At 47.2% G+C, this 25,198-nt stretch overlaps 2 protein-coding genes across 19 annotated transcripts in view; one reads left to right on the top strand and one right to left on the bottom strand.

Annotated features, from left to right (window-relative positions):
• VEPH1 (ventricular zone expressed PH domain containing 1) overlaps positions 1 to 22,722 on the bottom strand; it is a 57,570-nt gene extending 34,848 nt beyond the window's left edge. Inside the window, exons 1-8 of one of the 18 annotated variants that reach the window (XM_072933465.1) lie at positions 22,403 to 22,720; positions 20,204 to 20,465; positions 19,980 to 20,040; positions 17,345 to 17,389; positions 16,329 to 16,556; positions 15,819 to 16,089; positions 14,819 to 15,034; positions 12,378 to 12,552 (exon numbers count right to left, since the gene is read on the bottom strand). In XM_072933465.1, coding sequence (XP_072789566.1) covers positions 12,378 to 12,552; positions 14,819 to 15,034; positions 15,819 to 15,956 — 529 coding nt within the window. In that variant the 5' untranslated portion in view covers positions 15,957 to 16,089; positions 16,329 to 16,556; positions 17,345 to 17,389; ... (1 more) ...; positions 20,204 to 20,465; positions 22,403 to 22,720. Of the gene's footprint in view, positions 1 to 12,377; positions 12,553 to 14,818; positions 15,035 to 15,818; positions 16,090 to 16,328; positions 16,557 to 17,344; positions 17,473 to 19,979; positions 20,041 to 20,203; positions 20,466 to 22,402 lie in introns of those variants that run through there. The other 17 variants (XM_072933464.1, XM_072933448.1, XM_072933451.1 and 14 more) reach the window with 17 other exon arrangements.
• Positions 3,562 to 9,333, top strand: PTX3 (pentraxin 3). Its single transcript, XM_030280446.4, has 3 exons — positions 3,562 to 3,856; positions 4,339 to 4,851; positions 7,922 to 9,333. The coding sequence occupies exons 1-3, from the start codon at positions 3,709 to 3,711 to the stop codon at positions 8,533 to 8,535; spliced, it is 1,275 nt and encodes a 424-aa protein (XP_030136306.4). The 5' UTR covers positions 3,562 to 3,708; the 3' UTR covers positions 8,536 to 9,333.
• Positions 22,723 to 25,198: the final 2,476 nt, after the last annotated feature.

The following is a 25,198-nucleotide window of genomic DNA, read 5'->3' as shown; positions in this document are numbered from 1 at the left end:
CCAACAAAAGACAAAAACTACAATTCTCCTTTGCTGAGATTCAGATTTTCAAATTAAATAAGCATCATATGGGAGGAATAGTTGGTGAACAGAGAACTAAACATGCATTTGAACAGAAATAGTTAAGCATGCCATTTCCAGGAATAGAAAGGAGCCAGAGAGAGCCAACTGCAGACAGACAGATATGCTAAACCCTCTCTCACACATTTTCTTAAGATGTCTGTGCATAATTCAATTTGAAGCCCAGGCTCAAACCAAAATATATAACTTCACATCGCAGTACATGCCTGCCTCAATGGATTTAAGTTTCACTTGAGCAACATATGGAAAACATCTGCCTGTTGCAACCTAGCATGGCTCCTTTTTGTAAACCCTTGGAAGTCCTCACGGCCTCTTTGGATTTGGTTTCCAAGAGGAATCGGATCTCTGCTCTGGCCTGCTGCTTTTCCTCTCATTTACATCTGAGCCCGATAACTTTGGAAGATAAGCAGATCTGATCATGGATGGCAGGAAAAGGATATTTGGGTTCAGACTGGAACACGTGGGGCTCTTGCCAGATAGAGAAAATGCACCCCAGGACACGGCTGGGTCTCACAGCCTCCCCCTGAGCCAAGAAACGAGCACATAACTCAGGGCAGGTTCAGACAGCTCTGAGCCCAGCAGCTCCTAATGATCCCTGAGGGTCCTTCTCCTTCGCAGGAGTGGCTCTCCACTCCAGCCAGCCACACTTCTGCACCTTGTCCTGCTTGGAGAATCCCTGGCTGCTTCCAGGAGGGATCCCTGCTCTGAGTCCCCCGTGCAGCCCCAGCAGTGCCAAAGGCCAGCTCAGACCCCACTCCCACCCCACTGACATGGCAAATTTATCTTGTTCTGTTCTACACAATCACAAAGGCCAGGGGCAAAGGAAAGAGATTTGCTGATGAATCACCCTGAAGAGAGGAGCAAACTGCTCCACTCTGGCCATTTTCTAACCACGTTCCCTGGGCTCTTCCTGATGGTCCCAGTGGATCTGGACAAAAATGTCACCACTAACGTTCCATGGGATTGATGCCAAGCACCAATTCCCCCAGAGGGAGAACCTGGAGATCAGGAAAGGTTCTTCCCCAGAGGGTGCTGGCACTGCCCAGGCTGCCCAGGGAATGGGCACAGCCCCGAGGCTGCCAGAGCTCCAGGAGAGTTTGGACAGCGCTGCCAGGGATGCCCAGGGTGGGATTGTTGGGGGGTCTGGGCAGGGCCAGGGGCTGGACTGGAGGATCCTTGGGGGTCCCTTCCAGCTCAGGATATTCAAAGATAAAAAGGTGAGAGGATGGATTCACAGGAACTTTTCTAGACTCATGTCATAGTTTGAAATGGAAACATTTTGTACTGAATACACCAAAAGTGATTTTCTCTCCGGATGACGTCGTGCTTCCAGCACTAAGTCCTCTCTTTGCACTTGCCCTTGCTTAGTTTGCACTGGGAGTTTTCTGTCCACATGGAGCAGAGCCCTTACACTCCAGTCAAATTTCAGCAACGATTGCAAAAGATGAAATTCCCATATTCCTGGACAGGCAAATTTCCTCCCAGCTATAGAAGTGTGATGGGAAGGAATCCAAGAGGCAGTAACAAAAATAACAGCTTTAAGCAAGGAAAGACACCAGCCTGAGCCATGCTATTGCCTAAGCTGGGATGTCAGGGATAGGAAGGGATCTGGAAGAGAAGACTGATTATTCAGTCTGGCAAAGGAGCATTTGGAGTGCGGGGTGTATCAGAGGAGTGATGCAATCACAGATGATGGACTGCAGCCACCAAACCTCTGTAACAAAAAATACTTTGTGCTACAGCAGCTTTGGGCAGCTTCCTGCAGCAAACACTGCTGGGCTGCTATTCCCTAACCGAGATAAATGGAAAGCAAAGGCGATCAGAGCAATCCCCTCCCTCTGCAGCGAGATTAAAATGACCTCATTGATATGGAATTGCTTTTAAGTGAAGAACCTGTGTGCACACATGTAAATAATCCCAGATATCCCAGTTTGGGTCCGTTCTTCAGAGACCACAAGAAAGGTCAGCAGGCACAACCCACCTGGCCACTTTATGGTCTTTTCATGTTTGAGGTAGCAAGGGATACTGAGAACTGTTTGTTTGTCACATCTTTACGGGCTCTGAGGGGATTTATGCACACCCAGCTCCCAACCCCCTGATTCTCAGACAGCCAGAGGTGATATTGGGAATTCTGAATAATTCACTTGTTCCCAATCTTGCTTCATCTGCCTCAATCTAAACTAAGAGCCTGCAAATGTTTGTTGTGTGAGAATGGAAAAACTATCCCACTCAACTCCCTAAATGCCTTCCTTTCCTGCCACCCTGACCCCCAATACTTTCCAGATTAGATTTCCTCACCCTTCCCAAGCAGACCACATGCTGGGAATGACACAATTGCAGCATCCCACAGCTGGGGACACTCTGTGGCTGCACAAGAGGCAGGGAGGGAGCCCAGGGGCATGGGGGGTGGTGCCAGCCCTGCACCCCTTCCTGGCAAAGGCTGCCCCGAGCTCCAGCCCTGCCCATCCCAGCAGCATAGAGAGCTCAGGGAGAACGAGGCACCTGGAGCACATTGCACTGTCCCATGGGCAGAGGGGTTCTCACTCCAAAGGGAGTTTCCAAAGACAAAACTCAAACACCAATTTTTCCCTGGGAATGATCAGGTTTGGCCCATACCTGCTGGAAAGTCATTGAATCATTTAGGTTGGAAAGGACCTCCAGGAGCAGAGTCCAACCTGTGCCCGATCCCCACCGTGCCCCCACCACCCTCCCAGGGAGGAATTCCTCCCCAGTATCCAAGGCACAGGTTAGTGCAGGTTTGTATAAGCAAAACCAGAGACACAAATGGAAAGGGAACACAGATTCCATGTCAGATGTAATTATAGGAGAGTTTTTTTGCTATTCTCTGGATGTTTCATAGCAATACACAATTTGTATGAGATCACCCCTAATCTCACCCAAGCAAAGCGTCTCTGACATGATTAATGGTCTGTTAAACCAATAAGATTACAGATCTTAAACCAGATTAATACCAATAAGACTTAGACTAAATCTTTCATCCAAAAGCACCTTTTGCTTTTTCAAAGGTAACAGACACAACTCTGTGCAGCTGCAGTTCCCAAAACAGGATACAGCACTAACAGATTATCCACGGAGTAATGGTGGTGTAAGTGCTAATTAGGACTGGAAAAGCAGTTCTAACAAACTGTTAGAACTCCTTAAGAGCTCTCCTCTATTGCTTAAAGCAATAAACTGTTGGTATGTAATAGAATTTATTACGCAGCAGTGCCTAACTCTCAAAAAAAAAGCTGCACTATTTAGCTAAACCAGTGTTTCCAAACCAACTCCAGGTATGTTTATTTTTCTCCCAATCCCCTCCAGAACTCTGGCACACACCGAACTCGCAGGGAATACTTTCTTTTCCACAAACGACACAAAACAACCCAAAGCGACTCCGCCCGCGCAGCCCGAGCGCTCCCACCCCCTTCGATCCTCGCCGGGGCGAGCGCGGCTCATCCCCGCGGCCACTCGGAGCATCCCCCGGGCAAACCTGGAGGGCTGGGACTGAGCAAGCTGCCCGCCCCCTTCCTCCCTTCCTCCCTTCCTCCCTTCCCCCGGCGGCCAAAAGGCAGGGCAGGAGCGCTCGGCGCTCATTCATTCGGGCTCTGCCCCAGCGCCGGCCGCAGGATGCTGCCCCCGGAGCTCCTCTCCCTGCTCACCCTGCTCTGCCTTTTCAGCGCTGCTGCCTCTGCCCTGGATGAAGATGATGACTACGAGCTCATGTACGTGAATCTGGACAATGAAATCGAAGGTCCAGCCCCCGCGACTGAAGAAGGTGAGTAAATTTAAAGCGGAATTTATGTGCAGAACTGCCTTCGGTGCTGCCGAGCTCTTATAAAGAGTTGCTACTGCAAACGTAATTTACTTTTTCCAGAGGGAGAAGTTCGTGCTTGTAGAAGCTGATCCTATTGTGGGCAGTAAAGGTAAAGCCCTCGGATGGAGTGCCTTGGGCTGTGCTTTAGGCTCTCCATTTCTCAGTTTTCCTGCAAAAAGCTCTTGCTGTCCCAGGGGTTTGGATCTCTGTAATCACACCCCTGTGCTGTTCTGTCCTGACACAGAGGGAAAGGCACTGGCCCCAGCACGGCAGGGGGTTGGAACCAGATTGTCTGTAGGGTCCCTTCCAGCCCAAACCAGTCTGAGTCCACCACTCTGTGGCAGTCTGGAGGACACGAGCCTTGCACAGAGCCAGATTTTGCCAAACGCTGCCATTTAGAATTTGGTACAAAGAAACAGCAACATCTGTACCTTCCCTTCCAGCTGCTTCGTGCGACTGCCAGCGGGAGCACAGCAAGTGGGACAAGCTGTTCATCATGCTGGAGAACTCGCAGATGAAGGAGAACATGATGCTGCAGGCTCTGGATGAGCTCCCCAGGGTGGAGCTGCAGACCCTGAAGGCAGAGCTGAGCCAGCTGGCCACCACCCTGGCGGGCACCTTGGCCACTGTCACCTCCCAGGCGGTGTCCCAGGTGGAGCAGGCGCTGGCGAGGAGCAGGGAGCAGGCTGAGGAAGCCAGGAGGCTGCAGGAGTCGGAGCGAGGGAAGGTTCTGGAGCACGTCCTGCAGCTGAGCCACAACGTGTCGGCGAGGCTGGGCTGGCTGGAGAGCGCCTGGCGCAGCAGGGCCCAGGAGCAGGAAACAGCTCTGCAGCAGGACAAACTGCATGCCAGAGGGGACAACCTCATCCTGAGCTCGCTGTGGAAGGAGCTGCAGCAGATCCGGGCTGAGCTGAAGGCATCCCAGCAATGGGCAGCTCAGCACCTGCTGCCAGCAGGTAAGGCAGGGTGGGAGCTCTGGGGAGCCCACTCCAAACTAACAGGGATCCACAAACCCCCTCCTGGGCACCTCCTTCTCCAAAGCAGCCCCAGGAGCAGCAGGGCAGCTTTGAACAAGCTGTGTGTGAAGGGGGGAACCCCAGAACTCGTGGAGAAAGAGGCACTGAGCTTTTCAAACGTGAAGGTTTTGTCAAAGTCCTCGTGCAGGGCAGAGCCAGACAGGATCCCACCTCCTCCTCAAGGCTCTCCCAGATCAAAGCCATTGTCAGAGAGCAGCAAATGTATTTTAGACATCCAGATTTTGTTCTCTCACCTTTTGCCTTCCCAGCTGGTGACTCCTGTGCGTTTGCAGCAGTCACAGAGCTCTCCTGTTCTCCTGCACGTTCCCACTCCTTCCTCTTCCTCCATGAGCATCTCCTCACCAGCTCCAGTGTCCAAGAGCTGGACACGCTGCTGCCAGCCAGCCAAGCACACTTCCAGGGCAGGGAGGGCACATTCCCTGCATGCCAGTGGGAATATTCTGCCCTGAAACTCCCACTGGCACAGAGAAATTAGTAACCCGTGCTGCTGTTTGGGGGATTTTTCCCTTTCCAAAACATTTGGGGTGGCTGTAGGAAGGTGGGCTCATACCTCAACTCCCGACTCAGCTTTTCTGAGTCAAAAAAAGCAGCAGCAGCAGCTTGGGTTGGCAGAGCAGCCCCTCACTTGTTTAAATGTGGCTGCAGAATCTCCACGTGCAAGATGAGCTGCTCTGAAATCACCCTGCCCACCAGCGAGCTCTCACTGCCCGGCTTCTAACTGCTGCTTAATGGCTCTGCTTTCCACAAATATAAATTATTGCCACCTAAACCGCCCCAAAATCTACCCCCGCAGGGTGGGTGTGTAGGAAGGAGGGGGTGCAGCATCTCCAGAGGGAACTCTCCCACCAGGGAGCAGAGAGGAGCAGTAATTGCTACAGCAAAGGCAACAAAAGCCACAAAATTCTTCACATCAAAGCTTTTACAGTCCAACCTGAGCCCATCCCTCCATGCAGGGCAGACTCAGCTTTAGAAGCAAATTGTTTTCACTGCTTTATCACAACACCTCAGAACATTGGGATGAGGTCTTTGAGCAGATTCCTCTTTTCCCCAAACACAAACCTTCAGCAAGCACGATCTCATTCCTTATCTCCCTGCACCCCAGCCAGCCTCAGCAGCTACTCTGCACTAGGTGAGAGCAACAAACTCGATCTGCATTGAGGATCATCAGTGGAAATTCAGTTTATTTCCACTGGTTCCCCATGATTTTACATAAAACAACCATACTTGTAAATTTAAAGGCTGCATTTAAGTACTTCCAGAGTATCTCTCTGTATTTTTTTTTTTTCCAAGGGAATTTTTAGCAACTGACTTTAATTTCTCACATCTTGACTTACTGCCAGCCATACTCTTGAGGGATTTTCTAATCACACTGTTTTGTTCTTCACTGAGGCTGGTTTTAATTTTGTTGAGGCTTTGATAATACAGCCTGAAAGCCTGGTAATTAAAAGCTTTTTCACAATAGTGCTCCTAAGTAGCATTTTAAGGAGAATCCCCAGCAGTTGCTCACTGACCCTGCCCCTCCTCAAAAGGGTCAATGGAAGGTGTAAAAATCTGCTGAAAGCTGGAGGGAAGCAACCCATGAAACACCACCGCAGCTCAGTCCTGGAGGGCACAAAGAGTCCTTCATTCCCTGGAGCAGAAATTTCCACACACGTTTTAGACATTTCAGATCCTCCAGCTTCTTTAAACAGGAAATGAAGCAGCTTAATTGGAGAAGGGGCTGCTTGTTCCCTCCTGTCATCTTGGATATTAACTTGGGTGCAACCAGGGAACAGCACAGAAACCACCAGAAATGTCTTGGCTTTACTGATCACCAGTTGCTTTCCCAAGCTGCATAAATTTCTGTTAGTGGTTTCAGCTAATCTAATTTCTATCACCAACACTTTGATTAATTGGACATGAGAGAAGAGCTGGTTTAAAAGTATCAGTTGTCTCATCTTTTCCCCCGTTTAACCAGTGCCCATTAAAGCTCCTGACCCAAAAATCCTAAAGGCAGGGCCAGGAAAGGGAATCATGTAAATCAAGGAAGCAAGCCCATCTCCCATTATCCTGCCAACATTTCTGCTTTTCAGCAGCTCCTGTGCCCTGATGCCTGTTATCCACGGCACAGCCTCCCAGCAGTTCCCTTCTCCAGGCACAGCCTGTCCTGGGAATGCCAAACCTGCTCTTTGAGGGGATTCCTGACTCCTTCCCTCAGCACAATGGTGGGATTTTCAGAGGATAAAACATCACAAGGGAGGGTTACCCAATTACCTGGCAGAATTACTCAATTCCACGGGCTGACAGAGTCCCTCTGCCAGGGTGGTGCTCCATTCAGAGCTGGGCAGCCCAGCTTCCCAAAGGAAGCAGCAGGGCAGACAGGCTGCATTCACCCTTTGGATGTCTCTGGACTGTGCAGTGCCCTCTGTGCAGGCGGGGAAGAGCCAAGAGATTCCTGCAGCTGGATTATCCCTTGCCACAGCGTCCAGAAATTCCTCCACCAGCTCTGACAGCTCCTTCCAATCACCCTGGGGTAGGTTCCTGCATCCCACTGGATGAGCTGAGCTCTCAGCTCCCTTTGGGAAGCCTGGAAGGGAGCACTGGATCAGGCATTGGGACAGGCTGCCCAGAGGAGTGATGGAGTCTCCATCCCTGGAAGAGCTCAAAAATGGGTGGATGTGGCACTTGAGGGCCTGGTTTAGTGGTGAGCACAGTGGTGCTGGGCTGGCAGTTCACAGAATCATGGAATGGTTTGGGATGAAGGGGTCTTGGAGATCATCTTGTTCCAATCCCACCTGCCATGGCAGGGACACCTTTCCCTATCCCAGGTCACTCCAAGCCTCAATGTCCAGCCTGGCTTTGGACACTGCCAGGGATGGGGCAGCCACAACTTGGTGATCACAGAGGTCTTTTCCAGCCTTAGTGATGCCATGCAATGGCAAAGGTCCCAGGTGGGCACATACAAATAAACCAACTCTTAGTTACCTGATGATCTTCTAACCCTTTCCAGGCTGTGAAACGGCAATTCTGTTCCCCATGCGCTCGAGGAAGATCTTTGGGAGCGTCCACCCCACCTCTGGAATGACCCTGAGCTCCTTCACTGCCTGCATCTGGCTCAAGGTGACCGAGGCCTTGGACAAAACCATCGTCTTCTCCTACGGAACCAAGTTCAACCCCTACGAAATCCAGCTGTACCTGAGCCGGGCCGCGGCCGTGCTCGCCGTGGGCAGCGCCCAGCACAGGCTGGCTGCCCCAAACGTGGTTGTTCCCGGGAAGTGGCTCCACCTGTGCAGCACCTGGAGCTCGGAGAACGGATCTGCAGCCCTGTGGGCACAGGGGGAGCTGGCAGCCAGCGCCTGGGACGTGGCTGGGGCTCACACCATCCCCGACGGGGGCATCCTGCAGCTCGGCCAGGAGAAGAACGGCTGCTGCGTGGGAGGGGGCTTCGATGAGTCTCTGGCCTTCTCGGGGAAGCTGACCGGCTTTAACCTGTGGGACCGGGTGCTCAGCGCCGCCGAGGTGACGGCTCAGAGCGCGGGGGACACCTGCGGCACCCGGGGCAACGTGGTGGGCTGGGGGGTCACCGAGGTGCTGCCCTACGGAGGGGCCCAGTACGTGTCCTAAATCCACGGGGAGCGGATTGCACAGAGCTGAACGTCAACGATGCACCAGCCAGAGCTGCAGGAGCCCCTGCCTCTGGAATTCCCAAGGAACATCAGCGCTGCGAGTTCCCAGGAGGAGGCACTGTGGAGATGGGATCGATCTCTGCCTGCTGCCCTGGAGAAACCCTGAAAGCACAGCCACAGAGCAAGGCGTGCCATTGGGAAAGCTGCTCCTGGGGTCAGCAGCTCTGTCTCTCCAGTGCAGGGCTCTCTGATGCAGGCTCACCATGGACTTTCGGCAGCCAAATGGAGCTCCTGACATCCCTGCTGAGGAAAATCTGACCTGGCTCTGCAGAACAGAGCAGCTGCAGCTGCCCCTGGACGTGCCCAAGGCCAGGTTGGACATTGGGGCTTGGAGCAACCTGGGACAGTGGAAAGTGTCCCGACCCATGGTAAGGAGTGGGACTGGATGAGCTTTAAGGTCCATTCCAACCCAAACCATTCCAGGCTTCCTCCAGGCTCCTCCAGTCCTTGGGTTCTATAGTGTTAATGTGAATTTTACAGAGGAACCACCCAAATCAAGAAATGTGTTGCCTATTAATAGTTGTTAGTAATGTGTAGACTCTAAGAAAGCTAGTTCCATGTTTAAAGCATTATTTATGCCATGGATTGATATAAAAATAATATTCCCCATCATAATCTGATGTGACATTGGGAGGAAATGCAGCTGTATTATATTGTACATTGACTTTGTGATAATTTTATTGAAATTATTTTTGTAAAGCTGTTTTGTAAATAAAGATACTTTACTAGACTAAAACTCTTTACTCTTCTCATAAACTAAAATTCTGAACCAAGTCCCCAGTGGAGCATTTTCCACATTTTGAACCATGCAGGTTTAGCTGCTGATAGAGAAAACATCAATAGCATCATCTCACAGGAGCAGGGGCCCCATGCACAATCCTGGCCCTCTGGGGCCAGCTTTTAAGGTACATTTGGGCTCGTTTGCTGTCCACGGGGGTTTTGTACAAGATAGAATTGCTGCTCAGTGCTAGTGATTCTCTTCTCTCTCACACAAACTTCCCCCAAATCCCCTAAAAGCCTGGGGCTGGATACAGGCACAGCAGCAGCTGCAGACAGCCAAGGAACTGCTGGTGATTTTCATGGAGAAAACAGAGCACAAGCAGAGAATGATGAATACCCTACTCAGTGGGTATGTAACCATTTACAACAAGAACCATTACTTGCTACCTGCTGAAGCCTCTGAAGAAGTCATCATGAGGAATGTCTTATTCAAACAATTCCTATTTCCCCTGGAAGCAGCCCATCCTTCTTCTCTACTCCCATGTTTCCCTGTCTCTCATTCTCCACAAATGTCCTAAGAACATACTTTGACAAATTTCTTGACATGTTGCTGCTACACTTCCTCCTGACCATGACAGATCCTCGCTGCCTGGATACAAAAGTAGTAAAAGGTAAATTCCACTTTCCTGTGCCATTCAAGAGGGCTGTGCTTCATACCTAAAGTTATACGACCTGCTCCAACATCTTGGCAGCACTGCTTATTTAAGGGAAAAGAATTGCCCTGATTGCTGGAATTTCTCCTGTTCCCCTGCAATAAAAATGTATCCACGTTATAAATGCTTGGCAGTAAACTTGACAAAAATCCCTCACTAAGTAATAGCTGCAAATAACCTTAGCTACAGAACAATGAAATATTACCTCTGTTCATCTCTGGCAGTCAAAACCTAGATTTTCAGAATTACAGAAACACTCAGGGTCCCACCAGTGTGCAAGGGCAAAACCACTCTCAAATCCTCCCTCTGTTCAGTGCCCTCCACTAAGTGAAAACAAATGTCCACAAAATGCAGCAGGAAAAGGAAAATCCTCAAAAATCTCTCCAGAAATCCTTCCTGGCTGCTCCTCTTACTGCAGCTCATACCTGAAATGCTTTGTCCTGGAAGGAGCCTTCTCCTGTCTCAGCTCAGGTTTGGCAGAGGACCAAGTGCAAAGCCAGGCCTTCCATCCTCACTGACTCAGCTGGAAAACTTCCCTTTTCCAGAGCGCTCCGCTCTTCCTTCATCACCCCCAGCACCAGCAAAGCTCTCCCACAGCCCAGCCCCACAGCCCACTTCTCTCCTTCCTTCCTCGCCCAGCTATGCTTTCCTTTGTCAGCAGTTTGGAGGAAATATAACATTTTTGGGGGAATCTGGGCTCCAGTGAGGAAAAAGCCCCTGCAATGCTGCGCTGCCAGCACAGATGGAGGAGCGAGGCTGAGCCAGAGCAGCACCACAGGATGCTGAGCTGCCCTGGAAGGTGGAGCAGCCATGGGATCTGGGATTTCAGGGCAGAGCTGTTCAGTCCCTCGGGAATAAACAGGAATAAATCCGTGTCACTCCGGTGCTGACGGAAGGCACACTCAGAGCCCACACTCATGGGGCACAGCAGTCAAACCCTTCCTAAAGAGCTCTGTTTTAGCTAATGAGATAAGAACCTGCTTGTGCAGCCAAAGAGTTGCCCCAAGTAATGAAAAACTCCAGTTCCTCTCCAACATTTGCAGGCAAGGGGCCAAAGTTTGCTCAGCTTGGTGCCTCGAGGCTGAGCCCCGTCTGTGCAGCCCCACAACACGGCTTTGTCTCCAAAATCTGCCTTGGAAATCCATCCTCGGCAGCTTCGCCTCCTGCTCCCTTCAAAAAACACTCTCAGGGCAGCTCTCGGTTCCCAGCCTGCTGCAAACCCGCCTTCCCATGCCTCAAACGCCAATTACGAGCAGTGTAATTAAGTCACGACACAAAACAAATCATTTTGCCCGTTCCGAGCGGCCCCTTCCAGCCTGGAGTTCCCAAACCCGATATCCACAGCAACATCTGCTGGTGGAAGAACATAAATGCACAGCTCGGCCCAGGTGAAACCCTTTGCTGTGGCTGTGCATCACTTTTCCCAAAACCATGGATCTATTCGCTATTTCTTTCTCTTACTACCCCACAGTTACAAGTGGCAATGCATAACGTTAGCACATGAGTATGACTTAAAATAATATAAATTTATAAAGTAATTTATAAATTAATTTGTAAATTAATAAATGCAGGATGCACACATTTAGTTTGAGGGCTTAGCATCTTTATAACAATGTTCTTTAAATAAGTAGTTATTGCTAGTTACTGCTATTACCCCTACTTGGAGGAGAACACTGATTTTTACCACTGCAGTAGCACTGTGTTGCAACAAACACTGTGAACTTTATTGCTCAATTTCAATTGGAGTTCCTTTTATATAGGAATGAATATTTTTGGCTTTTTAAACCACAAAAAATAAAATGTAAAGAGATTAGCAACACTGTTCTATATAAAGCTAATAACGTAGGCAAAATGAAAGAACCACTACAAAGCTTTTATATCTTCCATCTGACTATCCCACCGCAGAATGGGATTAATTTCATCCCCATTTCTCTTTTGGAGCCTTGCCAGTGACACTAAGAGGAAGGATAAGAGCTCCATGGCTGGTGCCTCATATCAGGGCTGATAATTTGGAGTCCATTAGCAGGGAATATTAACGAGCACAGATGTATTTCCTGCCCTGTGGGTCAGTCAATCCATACCAAAACCTCCAGAGGTGCAGTAAATTCACATATTCCTTGAGGAAGTCTGTTGTGAGAGTGTGATTAATACATTTGATCACATTTATAGATATTTCCATAGATCTGCTTTACACAGCTCATATGATTTGTTTGATGGTTGGATTGATCCTGGAGTCTTTCCCACCCCAAAGACTGATTGATTCTATAAGGTAATGGTTCTGTGCATGCCCAGCACAGCCTGATCTGCTCACACACTGGATTAAACCCCAGCTCTGGGCTGGGCCTACCTTGCAGGATGCTCCTGACGATGGTTTCTGTGTGCTCAGCCAGCAGCTCAGCCTTGGCAATGGCAGCCAAGGACAGGTAACTGGACATGTTCCTGCACAGCTCCTTGTTACCCCTCTGCAGGAATTTCACTGCCACTGGCACGGCCAAGGCCATCACTGGAGGCCGGTTGTAATTCTGCAAAAACGTGGGAAAAAAAAGAGATTTATATAATAGTCTTGTCCTGGGAAGAGTAGGGAAACCAAAGTCAAAGCAACAGGGGGAAAAGAGAAAAATAATTTCTCAAGAAAAGTCATGTTTTGGTACCACCACTGAAGGCAGGAGTCAAAGAAAGAACAAATACAGAAATTTAAAACTACTGCAGCAGGAAATACTGAGAATAGCCCTATCTTTGTCTTCTGCTAGAGGAAGCAGAAGGGCAGTAACAAAATATGTGGTGCATAAACATAAATCAATATAAATAAAATACAGAAGATATGAAGTGCACTAACTACATGCTAATATTTCTAACAAGACATTTTGTATTTGGTGCTCCCTGGGAAGACAGAGGCTGCATCCATCACCCCCAGCACAGAAAACACCTTGGAGCAGCCACTCCCTGGAACTGCACTGGAAACTTGCTCACAGTGTGATAGCTCTAGTATTGATCATTCATTATTCTGTAATCATTAAGATTTCATTTCTTTATTTGAACTCACAGAATTCCAGAATGGTTTGGGTTGGAAAGGTCCTTAAAGCTCACCCAGTGCCACCCCTGCCATGGCAGGGACACCTCCCACTGTCCCAGGTGCTCCAAGCCCCAATGTCCAGTGTGGTCTGGGACATTCCAGGGATCCAGGGGCAGTCCCAGCTGCTCTGGGAACCTCCAGCCAATGCCTGTGAACACTGAGATTTTTCAGGAGTGCAAACTCCTCTTCCTAAAATGGCTCCAAGCTTCTGGAATCTCAGGGGCCCTCAGTGTACACTGGGGTTTTGAATTAAGGTCAGAAAAGGTTTTCTGCTATTACTTATACAGAAAATTGTGTGTACAAAGCACAGACATCCATTGCCTGCCGAATTCCCACAGTAGCAGGACATGCTGGTGTGTCACTGAGCACCCACATTCCCTCTGGAGCCTCCTTAACCAGTGCTGTGCTCTCCTCTCCACTCAGATCTTTGAAACTGGAGCACATCCCTGTTTCTGAAAATAATCCTGCAGTGCAACTATGTCTAATCAGCAGCTGAAATCCCAGGCAAACCTGGAACCCACATGTTTCAGACAGCAACAGAACAGTGCTAAGGAAGGCAGAGCAGATTTTCTGGACTTTCATTCTGGAGCAGCTCTGAATAGAATAAATTTAGACTGAGAAGCCCCAAATCTGTTATTCCACAGAGCTTGAACGACTCTGAGGATTTTCCCTTGGAGCAGAGACTTGCCAAGCAGTGGACACTCCCTTCCAGAGACCCCTGAGGAAGAAGGGACTGCAGCCATCCCTTGGTGTCAAGACAGATAATTCTGGCAGCTGCCATGTAACCAAAAGCTGCATCTTTAATGAGAAAAGCCCTGCAAATAAATGGAGCTTTCTGCAACAGCATGTTTAAATCAACATAATGCCTTGTTATGTTTGGCTGAGGCACCACGGAGCAGGAGCCAAATGCTGCTCCAAGTTATTGCTCTGCTACTCCACACAAAGAATGGGAAGATAAGGCTTGGCTCTCTGACTAGGATTTAAAGATCTAAGAAAATTCCAAAGAACAATTCTTTTCTTTTCGCCCCACCCCTTACAATAAAGATAAAATCCTTAGTTAAGAAAAAGTTTGAATTCAGAGGGAAGGAGACAGGTTTAATTTGTTCCATGATAAACATCAGGGCAGGAAGGCACACTTAGAAGATGTGGAGGTGACAATGAAGAGCAGATTTCAATAAAGTGATACAGTGATGTTTGCAAACCTTGGGGACCTCCCTGCTGCTGATATCAACAGAGACTTGCCTGAGATCCAGCCCAGCTGGCAGATATTCATTATTGTTCCAATTGTCCCCCACATCTGCTGGAAAACCTCAGTTTATACCTCTTTGTTTTAATGCAAAGGAGCTTGCCAATAAAAGCTCTGTTTTAGGGAGCAGCAAATGCACTTTTATAACTCAGCTGTGGCTGCCCCATCCCTGGCAGTGCCCAAGGCCAGGCTGGACAGGGCTGGGAGCAGCCTGGGACAGTGGAAGGTGTCCCTGCCATGGCAGGGGTGGCACTGGATGGGCTTTGATGTCCTTCCATCCCAAACCATTCCATGGTTCCATGAGTTACCTCAACGATTTCAAAAGAAGAGGAATCAGAATGATGCAATTCCCCAAGTGAGTTTTAAACATCACCACACACGATCACCCACAAACAGAGTTACAAAAGCATTTTAAACAACAAAACCAAACCCACTGGCACCGAGAGCCCAGCTCTCAGCCCAGCTCTACCTGCAGGATACAGCTCATGATGTCAGATGCAATTTTGGCATGGGGGGCGTCCTCGTCTTTGCCAGAGGGCTTCAGGTTGTGCTCCAGACAGGACTCCCAGAGAGCCACCAGGGCCTTGCCGTGCTTCTCGATGGATGCAGTCTCCCTGATGGCCGTGGTGATCCGCGTGATGCAGATCTCCACCACGGCCTGGTCGTTGTCGTTGGTCTGGTAGTCCTGGGCACAGCAAAAAACATCTGCAATCAACTGGGCTGCCAGGACCACAGCCAATTAAGTTTTTGTAGCATTCCAGTGTCCATTTAAGTGTTTGTACCATTCCAGTGCCCATTTTTCCTTGTCCATCTTAACAACAAATGTTCAGCATGATAGAACTCAAGAATTTGTCATCCAGAATTTGTCATCCCACAGGTCTTAATTCTCATTAAGGTATGAGGAGTCCATACCTTCTCATTGGGAAGGTATGGACCCCTGTAATTTCATATAATCTTTAATATGCTTTAAATAACTATTTGATAAAAATTATTATGAAGACGAACTGGAATTATCTTTGAATCTGGTGGGAACTGGATTCTGTCGGCACATTTTAAAATATTTTTAAACATTTAAGATATAAATCTTTATATAAGTAGATATATAAAAAGTTATATATAATATAAAATTTATTAAAAATTTATATAGATTATATTTCTAGATATTTATATATGTATATAAATATATAATATATGGTTTCTATTATATATTTATATAAAATATCTTTATTTATATATAAACATATAAAATATAAATACTTATATAAATATATATTTTGTACACAAAGTTTTAGTTATATATTATATATTTATGTATTTATATATAAATAAAATATTATTGTACAAATTTATAAATATATTTAAAATATTTGGTTTTTAAGTCTATCAGAAATGTAAGTTGTTTCTATACCCCTCTTATTTACGCAATATAATCTCATTAAAATTTTTATGAAGGACAATGTTTCACTCACTGCAGCTGAACTAATGATTCTGATCTGTTCCAGAGCTTCAGAGAGGCTTCCTTCGATCTCAGCATCCTCCAGGGAGAAGAGATCCCCTGCCCGGGACAGGTCCTTCTGTGCCAAAACCAGCCCGAAGAGGTGATGCATGGCCCTGCTCAGCCCTCTGCAGGCACCATGGGCACTCAGCTGGGGACAAAACGGGAACAATCCCGGCCAGGAGCAGTCAGCTTCATATGAAGGATAAATCTGGGCTGGATTTCAAGGCTTCCTTGGCTCCAATCTTAAAGAAAACAATAACAACAACAAAAAATTAACAAATGCATTGATTGACATATTCCAGTTTAGCAAAGATTTTTAAATGTGTGTGAAAATGTCACAGTGAACCCTCTGAGCCAGGGACATCCTTAAGCACATTCATGACCTGTGTGAATTTTTTCCTTCAAACACTAAGTAGCTTAAAATTATTAAAAAATACCTAATAAGTGAAGCCACAGTTTTCTTCCTTTCCCTGTGTGTTACCTGAGCAGGCTGGTCCCTGGAGCAGCTGCTGAGGCTCCAAATCCCTTTCCCTGGTCAACAGCAGAGCTCCAGGAGGAGCAGGAGGGTGAAGCCTCTTCCTTTGTTTCCTGGGTTGTAGTGTCTTGACTCCAGAAAAACATTACTAGCAAGATTGAGAAGATAGTGAGCTTTGTTTAGAAGAAACGGTCACTTCTGTTGCCAAAATGATCCCTAGGGTCTTTTAAACTCCTGTAAAACAAAGCCTTGTCTGAGGTGAAACTCTGCTCTTCCCCTTGGCCGAGGAAGGGAGCAGAGGCTGAGCCAGGCTCAAACTTTGGGAATTCCTGCACTCGAGTCCCAAAGCTCTGCTTAGGTCCCATAGGTCCCACTTGGATTCACTCTGGGTGTCAGCTCCTCGGGATTCGTCTCTGGAGTTGACAAAACCACAAGATACATCCCTTATAATGATTATTTGAGATATGGAGTACCCTTAATTCCTATTTTGTTCTCTTTTTCAGGGAAAGAAAAAAGTCAAATATAATCACAGAACCACAGAATCTTAAAGAATTGGGAGGGACCTTAAAGCCCATCCAATCCCAACCCCCTGCCATGGGCAGGGCCACCTCCCACTAGCCCAGGTTGCCCAAGGCCTTACCCAGCCAGGTTTTGAACACTGCCAGGGCTGGGGCATCCACAGAAGGGGCAAAACCAAGGCCAAACACTGAGAACCTTCTGGGAGCAGCTGCCTGGACCAGTCCCTGTTTTACCAGGCAGCACACTGCACTTGCTAATGCCACAGAGCAGGGCTGTTGTAATTTCCCCAGCTCTACCAATGCCATTCCACAGGACTCCCAACTCCATCAAGCAGAAGCAGAAAGAAGCAGAAAGGAGCTGAGACTGCAAATCCCGAGGCACAAATCACCAAGCTGAACCACAGGGAGGGTGGGAGCTCAGATACTCTCACCTGCTGTCACTCAGCCACTCCCAAGTCCAAAAAGAAAAGTTCAGAAAAGCCCAGACACTGATTTTTTTTTTACCTGCTCGGGATCCCCCCGGGCCATCCTCAGGGATGGGGACAGGAGCTGTGGGGACAAAGCCTGCCCCTCTGCTCCTGTCCCCCCGGGCAGCAGCCAGGGGCAGGCTGGCAGGCAGGCATCCCGAGCTGTGAATTGCGGTGCCACAGGGAAGGCATCCCAGGAATGCAGACTAAAGCAGCCTAAAAGTTGCCCTTGGCTCCATCAGGTGACCAAGGAACCCAAATGCAGCAAGGCCTTATCTCTGAATGAGCTGCTCTGTTTCCAGGGCAAAATACAAAGCCTGCTCCACTTGAGGGCAGTTGTTTTTAATAGAGGAAACAGAACTCTCTGTGTTAGTGGAAAGCTATCCTTCCCTGGGAAGGAGGGGAAACAGCCCTCAGTAAGCTCACACTGCTTGAAAGAAAGACAACAAGTGAACAGCCTTGCTGGAGAGGAGATTTCCTGGCCAAAGGAATAAATGCCGTCGTTTTGCAGCCTTTACATGAGCACAAAAGAGGGTTTGAGGTTTGCTTTGGCTTTTAACGTGAGCCTCGGGAGTAGCACAACAAAATGTGCCCACATAATGCAGAAAAGTGCTCCAGGAAGGAAGGTCTGTTGAGCCCTCCCCTGGATCAGCTGCTCTGAAACACAGCAGCCCTTTCTGCAGGAGCTGGGCTTCATCCTCCTCCTGGGTCCCTTCCAGCTGAGGATATTCCCTGATCCTTGGGAATATCACTGGCCTTTTGCATGTGATCCTCCCCTGGGTGTGCTCCTGCACAGGAGTTTCTCAGAGAGCTCCTGAGCTCTACCCAAACAGAGAATTTTATGTGAGTTTTATAGACAACACTCAGGATAATGCAGGAAAACATTTATTTATTGTGAGCTCTTGCAAATGGAATTATAGCAAATCCTCTTAATGCTTACATTGTGTAACAGTGCTGGAAAGACTTTCCTTCCATCAGCATTAAAGAGAATTGTTCCTTAAGCATTTCCTTGCCCACTACAAGGTTTGCTATTAATAGGCAGTAGGCACTGAGCAAGAGGGAAAACAAATTATGTGTCATATAAAATGTCATTTTTAAATTTTCTTTTTTAAAAGGGTCAAGCTGGGCAATAAAATTGCTGCAGGGTGCAGCTCCTGAGGTGTCTCATCACCTCCAATCTCCATCAGCTTGACTCCACACCCATCAGAGTTTTCTCACTTGCTGTTTGTGTCCCATGCACAGCAGGAATGGAAAAGGCAGAGAGGGTTTGGCCAAAGTTTGTCCATCCTGCCTGGATCCCCCTGGCACTGCAGAGGGGATTCACAGGAGGAATTCGCACCTTTCCAAGGCCAAAACATGGGGAACAAAGCAGGAACTCCAGCACCCAGAACAAACTTCAAGTCATCGTTATGCAGGAAAAACCCCTCAGTTTATAACACAAACCACTCGTGCTGGTTCTGGTGCAGTCCCACATTAATTCCAAGGTTTGATCTGATTTTCAACACCTCCTTTCCCCTTTCATGCCAAGCTGAAAGAGCCACCCTTTCCCTGGGACCTTGAAGCTGCTCCCCTCCAAGGTGAGTCTCTCCACTTGCTGCAGGCACAGCATTCCTACCAAAGCTCCTTATCAGAAGCTATCAGAATAAAAGCCAGCCTGACAGGTTTCAGAGCTTCAAACTACTGAATTGGTCTGTTTGCAAAATAATTCCCCCAATAATAGAAGATTAACAATAAAAGTCCCATGTAAAAGGGCAGTTGGACCTACAGGCATCCAAAAGCCATTTGAACTTGAGCTGAAAGGCTGAGCCTTAGTTTATCAGAAGCTCAGCTTCTGCAAAATGACATTAGAAGGACAAGAAAAAAATATCATCTTTTAAACCAAAGAGGAAGGGAGAAGTTTTTTTTTTAATATATTTACAGTGAAGGAAATTATACAAGAACGTATTTCCTTAACACCCAAAAGACCTGAAATGTAAATCCAGCTGCTTGATTTTCTGGGTGTTATCCCACTGAAAACAGAACCACAACCTTCAAGCAATTGTGCAATGACATTTTTTGTCTAGTTCTGTGCTACATAACAAGCATCAGGAAAGCCTTCACTCTGTTTAAGGAATTTTAGGGAACTCAAGCCACTGAAGTTCATGCTAAGTGAACCTTTACAGGATTTTCTGGTTTCTCCCTTGCTGGAGCTGCAGTGAGGACAGGGATGTCCCAATGCAGGCCAGGCAGGGCTGCCAAGGAAATCCAGTTAATTACCAGAACATCCTCTGTGAGCCCAGTCTGCCATGGGCACCACACCATGGTTCTCCCCTGATGCTGCAGCACAACTCCCACATGGAATTTCTTATTCCCCATGGAGGGGCTGAGCCACCACAGGTGCCAAAGCTCTCAGCTAAACACAAGGCCATGCTCATTTTCTGAAATCTTCAAAAATCTAGAAGGTGTAGAATGAGCATCTGGTTAAAAAAACTAAAAGGTATAGAATGAGCATCTGGTTCAAAAATCTAACTTACAGTGTCAAAAATGTAACTTAGAGGGAGAGGAAAGTGATCTGGGAATTCCCTCGACCTGGAGAAAGTCTTCTTAGAGAACTGGGAGCTGTTTTATTGTGGGCACAACACAGCCCAGAGCTCCGAGTAACCTTAAAAAGGAAACAAAAACTCTTTCCTTACCTCGCAGCCATGTTGCCGTGCTTAACTCATGGATTCCACAGAGTGCTTTGCATGAAAGACACTGGAGGAAAACAGAAGGAAAATCTTGTCAGTGACCCTGCCTTTCCAGACTGTAAAACCCTCCCAGAAATGATTGGTTTGCACCAAACAGGGTTTGACCCTCAGCACCTGGGCTCCTAAAGGCCAGGGGAGCAGCTCTGCTGAGCCCTGGGCTGGTTATTCACCTGAGCACAGAGTGAACAGAGCAGGTTTGGATTTCCATGCTCTGGGGATGAAACAACTGAATATTTACTTGTTGGTTCCTTTTGCGTAAATGGCAGGAAGATTAGAATCATCCTCAAAGAAAAACTTGAATTTCAGGTAGAATTTCCTTCTGTTGAAATTCTTCTTCCCCATCGTACAAGAAAGAATTTTGTGGAACTGCTGTCTCAAAGAGTTACAGAAGTCTGTAATATTGCCAAGACTGATGGATGCTTCCTTTCTCCCCTGCACCGACCCAGGAAATAAAGAAATAAAAAAGCCAGGATACATTTCCCAAGAAATCCACATATGCAATTAATGGACAGAATATTACAAGATATTTCAGAGAACCTTTCCCTCTGTGTTGCACCAATCAAAATGTATTTTATTTTTATGCTTGGAAAGCATTTACTCCCTAAAACAGAGCATTCTTTCAAAACTTGGAAATAAAGTTCTCACATTTTTCAGTGAAAGAGAAGGATTAAAGATTATATTGAGAGAGCATCATTTTCACACAGGGTGAATAGTCTTCAGCAGTTCCCATGGGATCAGCTGCATATATTTAAAATCTTCCCACAAGACAACCATTGTTTCCTATGAGCTCTCTCTTTTTTTCTATCGTGACAGGTTTCCACACTTCACATCCCTTGAAATCCCATGGATGCTGAGCAGGACCAGATGATGAAATGATAAATTATGAAGTCTATTAATTAATTTTAAGCCCTAAAATTAATTTTAGGGGTTAAAGGTGGTTTTCACTGATGGAACACCTCGCTGAAATGCTGGGAGCTGGCTTGCTCTCAGCATCAGCTCCTGGACACAAGAAACCTGCATCCCTGTGGAGGCCCCTGCAGGACATCAGCAATTTCAGAGCCTTGGAGGAGATCTCTCCTACCAGAATTCCACCACCACAGCCTGAAGGCAGTTCAGGGTCCTCCCAGATGTGGGACTATTCTCCCCTGTGATGAGCTGCTTTAATCAGCAGAGTTATGGGCCAGAATCTGCCCAAACTGAACCAGCTCTCACCCAGCTCCGAGGCAATTCTGGCTGCACAACCCGTGCAGGAGGCACTGCTGCAGAGGGCAGGAATGTACTCAGGAACTTGGCAGCTTCTACTGCTGCAAACAGACAACTTGATCAATTTTTTATATACATAAATTACTTGATAATCTGGGTGCTGTCAAGACAGTTTTCTCTGATTTTCCATCTATAAGAAATCATATTTGGCTGCTGGTTCAGCACACACTGATGCTTTATATAGCACTTCATAAGACGTAGCATTTTTAACATCAGTAAGACAGATTTATAAGAATTCCATGTTTAGATGTCTCTGTGATATTAAAATATTAGGCTAAACTAAACAACACAGTGCTAAAACAGAATAAATTGCTTCATAACAAACACCAATTCCATCACTGTCACAATGACACCATCAAAATCTGCTCATTTTCAAGGACGCTTAATGAGCTTTTAGATCTGTGACTTATTTTCAGTGATGTTACAGAAAAAGAATTTGGTTTAAAATTTTACAAAGGGAATAATGTGTATTTCTGTCTAAAGAGAGTGAAGGAAGAAATGGGGCAGTGTGAGGGACTACAGGGTCACAATACAAGGACCCTGTTATGAGAAATGCCACCCTGGCAGGGAACATTGGACTGGAGCAGTAAATAAATGCAAAAAATCACTGAACCTCGAAGTCTCCTGAAGCAGCAGCCACCAGACAAGCCCTGAATGTCCTGAAGTTCCTCCCAATCCACCCCAGAGTCTCTCCAGCTGGTGATTTAACAGGACCAGCAGCTCCTCAGTGTGCCAGGGTTCCCCCAAAGCAAGGCTTTAATTCTGGAGCCCAGGGACAAAGTGTCCCCAGGCACAGTGAGGGGAAGGAGACAGCTGAGCCCCAAGAGGATCCAGGGGTGCTGCAGGTTCACATGCCACACACAAACACTGCTTCTTCCTTCCCTGGCACCCCCAGCCAGCTCCCAGCACTTCCCACAGGCCTCACTGTGATACATTTCTGCATCCCACAGTTCCTGCAGGCAGAGAAACCCACGCTGCTAAGGACCACATTCCCTCCAAACTCCCTCCATTATTTAACACTCAGCCCTGCTCCTCTGCTCTCCTCCTCACAGTAATTTATTCATTATTCTAGCTGTTACACGAACACATATTTAAGTTATTCATACCTCTCAGAAGCGAGACCTCGGAAGAACATGAATAATTGATGGGAAATTGGCTCTCTTTAGAGAAATTGGGATGGGCTCCATCCCAGCTGCCAGTGCCCCTTCCATCCCCCTGGCTCTGGTATGTGAGCCAGGCTGCTGGCGGGTGCTCAGCCCTGTCAAGCCGACCGTACAGTCTATTCAGTTACCCTGGAGTTGTCATGTGGAATCAAGCAAACAAATATCTTCTCTCCCTCTGCCCCAACCCCAGTGCTGGAAAACACATCAGGAATAATTCCTCACCCAGCTTAACTTGGGCAGCAGATCGAGTGAAAGTGCTCCCAGCTCGATACGGAATTTGAATTAGTTAAAAGGATTTATCAACAGCCAGTGGTTACATTCAGTTAATTAATAACCTGCTTAAGAGTAACAAGGAAATTGCAGAAGTTAATATTACTTATGGGGCCTCTTCTGGATGGCTGGAGCCTGTCAGTGCCTCTGGAGGAGCTCTAGCCCAAAGAGAAGTCGGGGAGAGAAGGACACTGAGGAAATGCACCTTTCAGCTGACACCTGTGGCATCTCACCAGCTCCTGAACCTCAGCCAACCCTTCCTAAGGGACCTGCCCAGGTGGGACCCGTGCCCAGGACCTCCCTGGGCACCTCCAGAGCCTGGCAGCTGTACCAGAAACGATCTCCAAAGCATTCCAGAGGCACACACCTGACCCTTGCCCACCAAGCATGCCCATGCTTTTCCCCTTAACTTCCCTCTGACAAATGAATTCCAGATTCCCACCAAGTCAAGCTTAACTAAAACTCACCCTAGGGATCTGAGCCTGGCTGTGTCCTCCTCTCCTGGGAGAGCACAGGAGCAAAACCCCACTGGGAGTGTCCCAGCAAGGACATTTTTCTAATAACAGCCAAAGAAATATCAAAGGAATCGACTGGGAACAGCCAAGTGTAAGGTCAAGCACCCTTGGGCAGCTGCTGGGAGAAAGGCAAGCCTGTCTGCCCAAAGATAATGAGGGGAAATGTTTGTACAACTCTTGTTAGGGCCTTGGTATTACTGAAGGACTTTATAAATTATAGTTCTTCTAAAAATCTGCTCTCCAGAATACACATTCAGTCACACAGGTCCTCAATTTTGATGCAATTCCTCCTAATGGCTTTTTTGCTCCTGTTCATTGCAGCACAGCCTGGGCAATCAAATACAAAATTAATGGGGGGTGAAACATTATTTTAACAATGTTAAAGTTATTGTCGTTGTTGTTCTTTAAGGGAAATCCAATTGTGTGTTTCCTACATCTTCCTTTTAGCTCAGGAACGACAGGAACACAGCTGGCTTCTCTCCCACTTCCATGAGACTGTAATAAAGCTTGTGAGATGATGGCAGGACAGAAATATTCTCACTCTGAATATCATTTTTTAAACAAGATATTTTAACATAATAAATTTCACAGGGCAGGGTGGGCTGACTAGAAGAGCACAGGCAGGGGGTTGGATTTTACTTCTGCATCTGATAACAACTTTATTACTTGTACAGCAGGAATTCAGAGCTTCCTTTGCTCACCATGAACCTAATTTTCACTCATAATAGCAGCCAAAATCACCCAGAAATTGTGGTTTCCTCATCCCTGGAAGTGCCCAAGGCCAGGCTGGACTGGGCTGGGAACAGCCTGGGATAGTGGAAGGTGCTCATGGCAGGGGGTGGTACAAGATGTGCTTTAAAGTCTTTGCTGTAATAAGAGAAACCAAGATATTGTGGTAATAAAGCAAATAGGTTCACATACATCTTTCACCAGGTGAAAGAAAAGAATTTACTTCATGAAAATAGGTTTTCCCCCATCCTGGAAAAAAAAAATTGGTTTTAATTTTTGGTACAACAGCTACAATGAATGACGCCCTTTTTCAGCAAAGCCCTGGAAATATTTATTTTGTTAGACTTTTAAAAACAAACATCTTGTTAGGGAAGAGACAGGCTATTGTTCTCCCTCTGACTAATTGGGGAAAAGCAACAGAATATTCCATATTCATTACATTTCAATTACATTTCACCAAAATGACTCATGTTATCTTCCACCCAGACAAAGTGTTTTAATTTTAATAACGACAATGCCGACAGCTACAATACTGTTCTTGCAGAATTTTGCTTGTAAATAATTAACAATTGTTGTATAATGACAGAGGGGGGTTGATAGCTCTATTAATTTCACAGTCAGGCTGGAGTCTCTTTAATTTGGGATATTCATAAGAACCCACTCCCCTCCCAACATAAAAGGCTAATGGCAAAATCGGGTTTATGTCCCTGCAGCCTGTCCCAACACCAAAATCCTGTTGTGTGCCAGGAATCAGCCATGGAAAACCAAGGAGAATTGTGCAGGACTCACAGATCACACCTCCAGGGGGTTTAACTTTGGCTAATAATTATCTGGGTTTGAGGCTGAAATCTGGAATGGGATAAATAACAAGTTTCAAATCCTGCTCTGTGCTGGGGTGGCCTCGGCAGGGGATTGATCCAGGACAGGGCACCACTTATTAATGGCCTTTAAATACGTGCACTCCAAGCAGGACACCCATGAACATTCCCCTAATCCATTCATATTCTTAAAATCAGGCAAACTTCCCCCGATTCTGCTGGAATCAGCCAGGACACACCTTGAGGACCACGTAAAGGTTCCCCTCGTTTCCATACCAAGCCTTGCTTATTCTCCTTTTTAATAAGGGACAACATCCCTTATTCTGCAGTTACCATGTAGCAGCCACGGTCACAGCCCCTGCTGAATGAAAAGGTTTTCCCTGAATAAGACTCTGGGATTGTGATCC

This window comes from Taeniopygia guttata, chromosome 9 (genome assembly GCF_048771995.1).
Source record: "Taeniopygia guttata chromosome 9, bTaeGut7.mat, whole genome shotgun sequence".
Classification (NCBI taxonomy): Eukaryota; Metazoa; Chordata; class Aves; order Passeriformes; family Estrildidae; genus Taeniopygia; species Taeniopygia guttata.
This window is presented reverse-complemented; position numbering and strand designations above follow the sequence as displayed.

Excerpts from the sequence above, each read along its gene's own strand:
- PTX3 (XM_030280446.4), top strand. The coding sequence starts at position 3,709 with ATGCTGCCCCCGGAGCTCCTCTCCCTGCTCACCCTGCTCTGCCTTTTC. Across the intron at positions 3,857-4,338 it reads AGCCCCCGCGACTGAAGAAG|CTGCTTCGTGCGACTGCCAG; the intron begins GTGAGTAAATTT and ends CTTCCCTTCCAG. Across the intron at positions 4,852-7,921 it reads TCAGCACCTGCTGCCAGCAG|GCTGTGAAACGGCAATTCTG; the intron begins GTAAGGCAGGGT and ends AACCCTTTCCAG.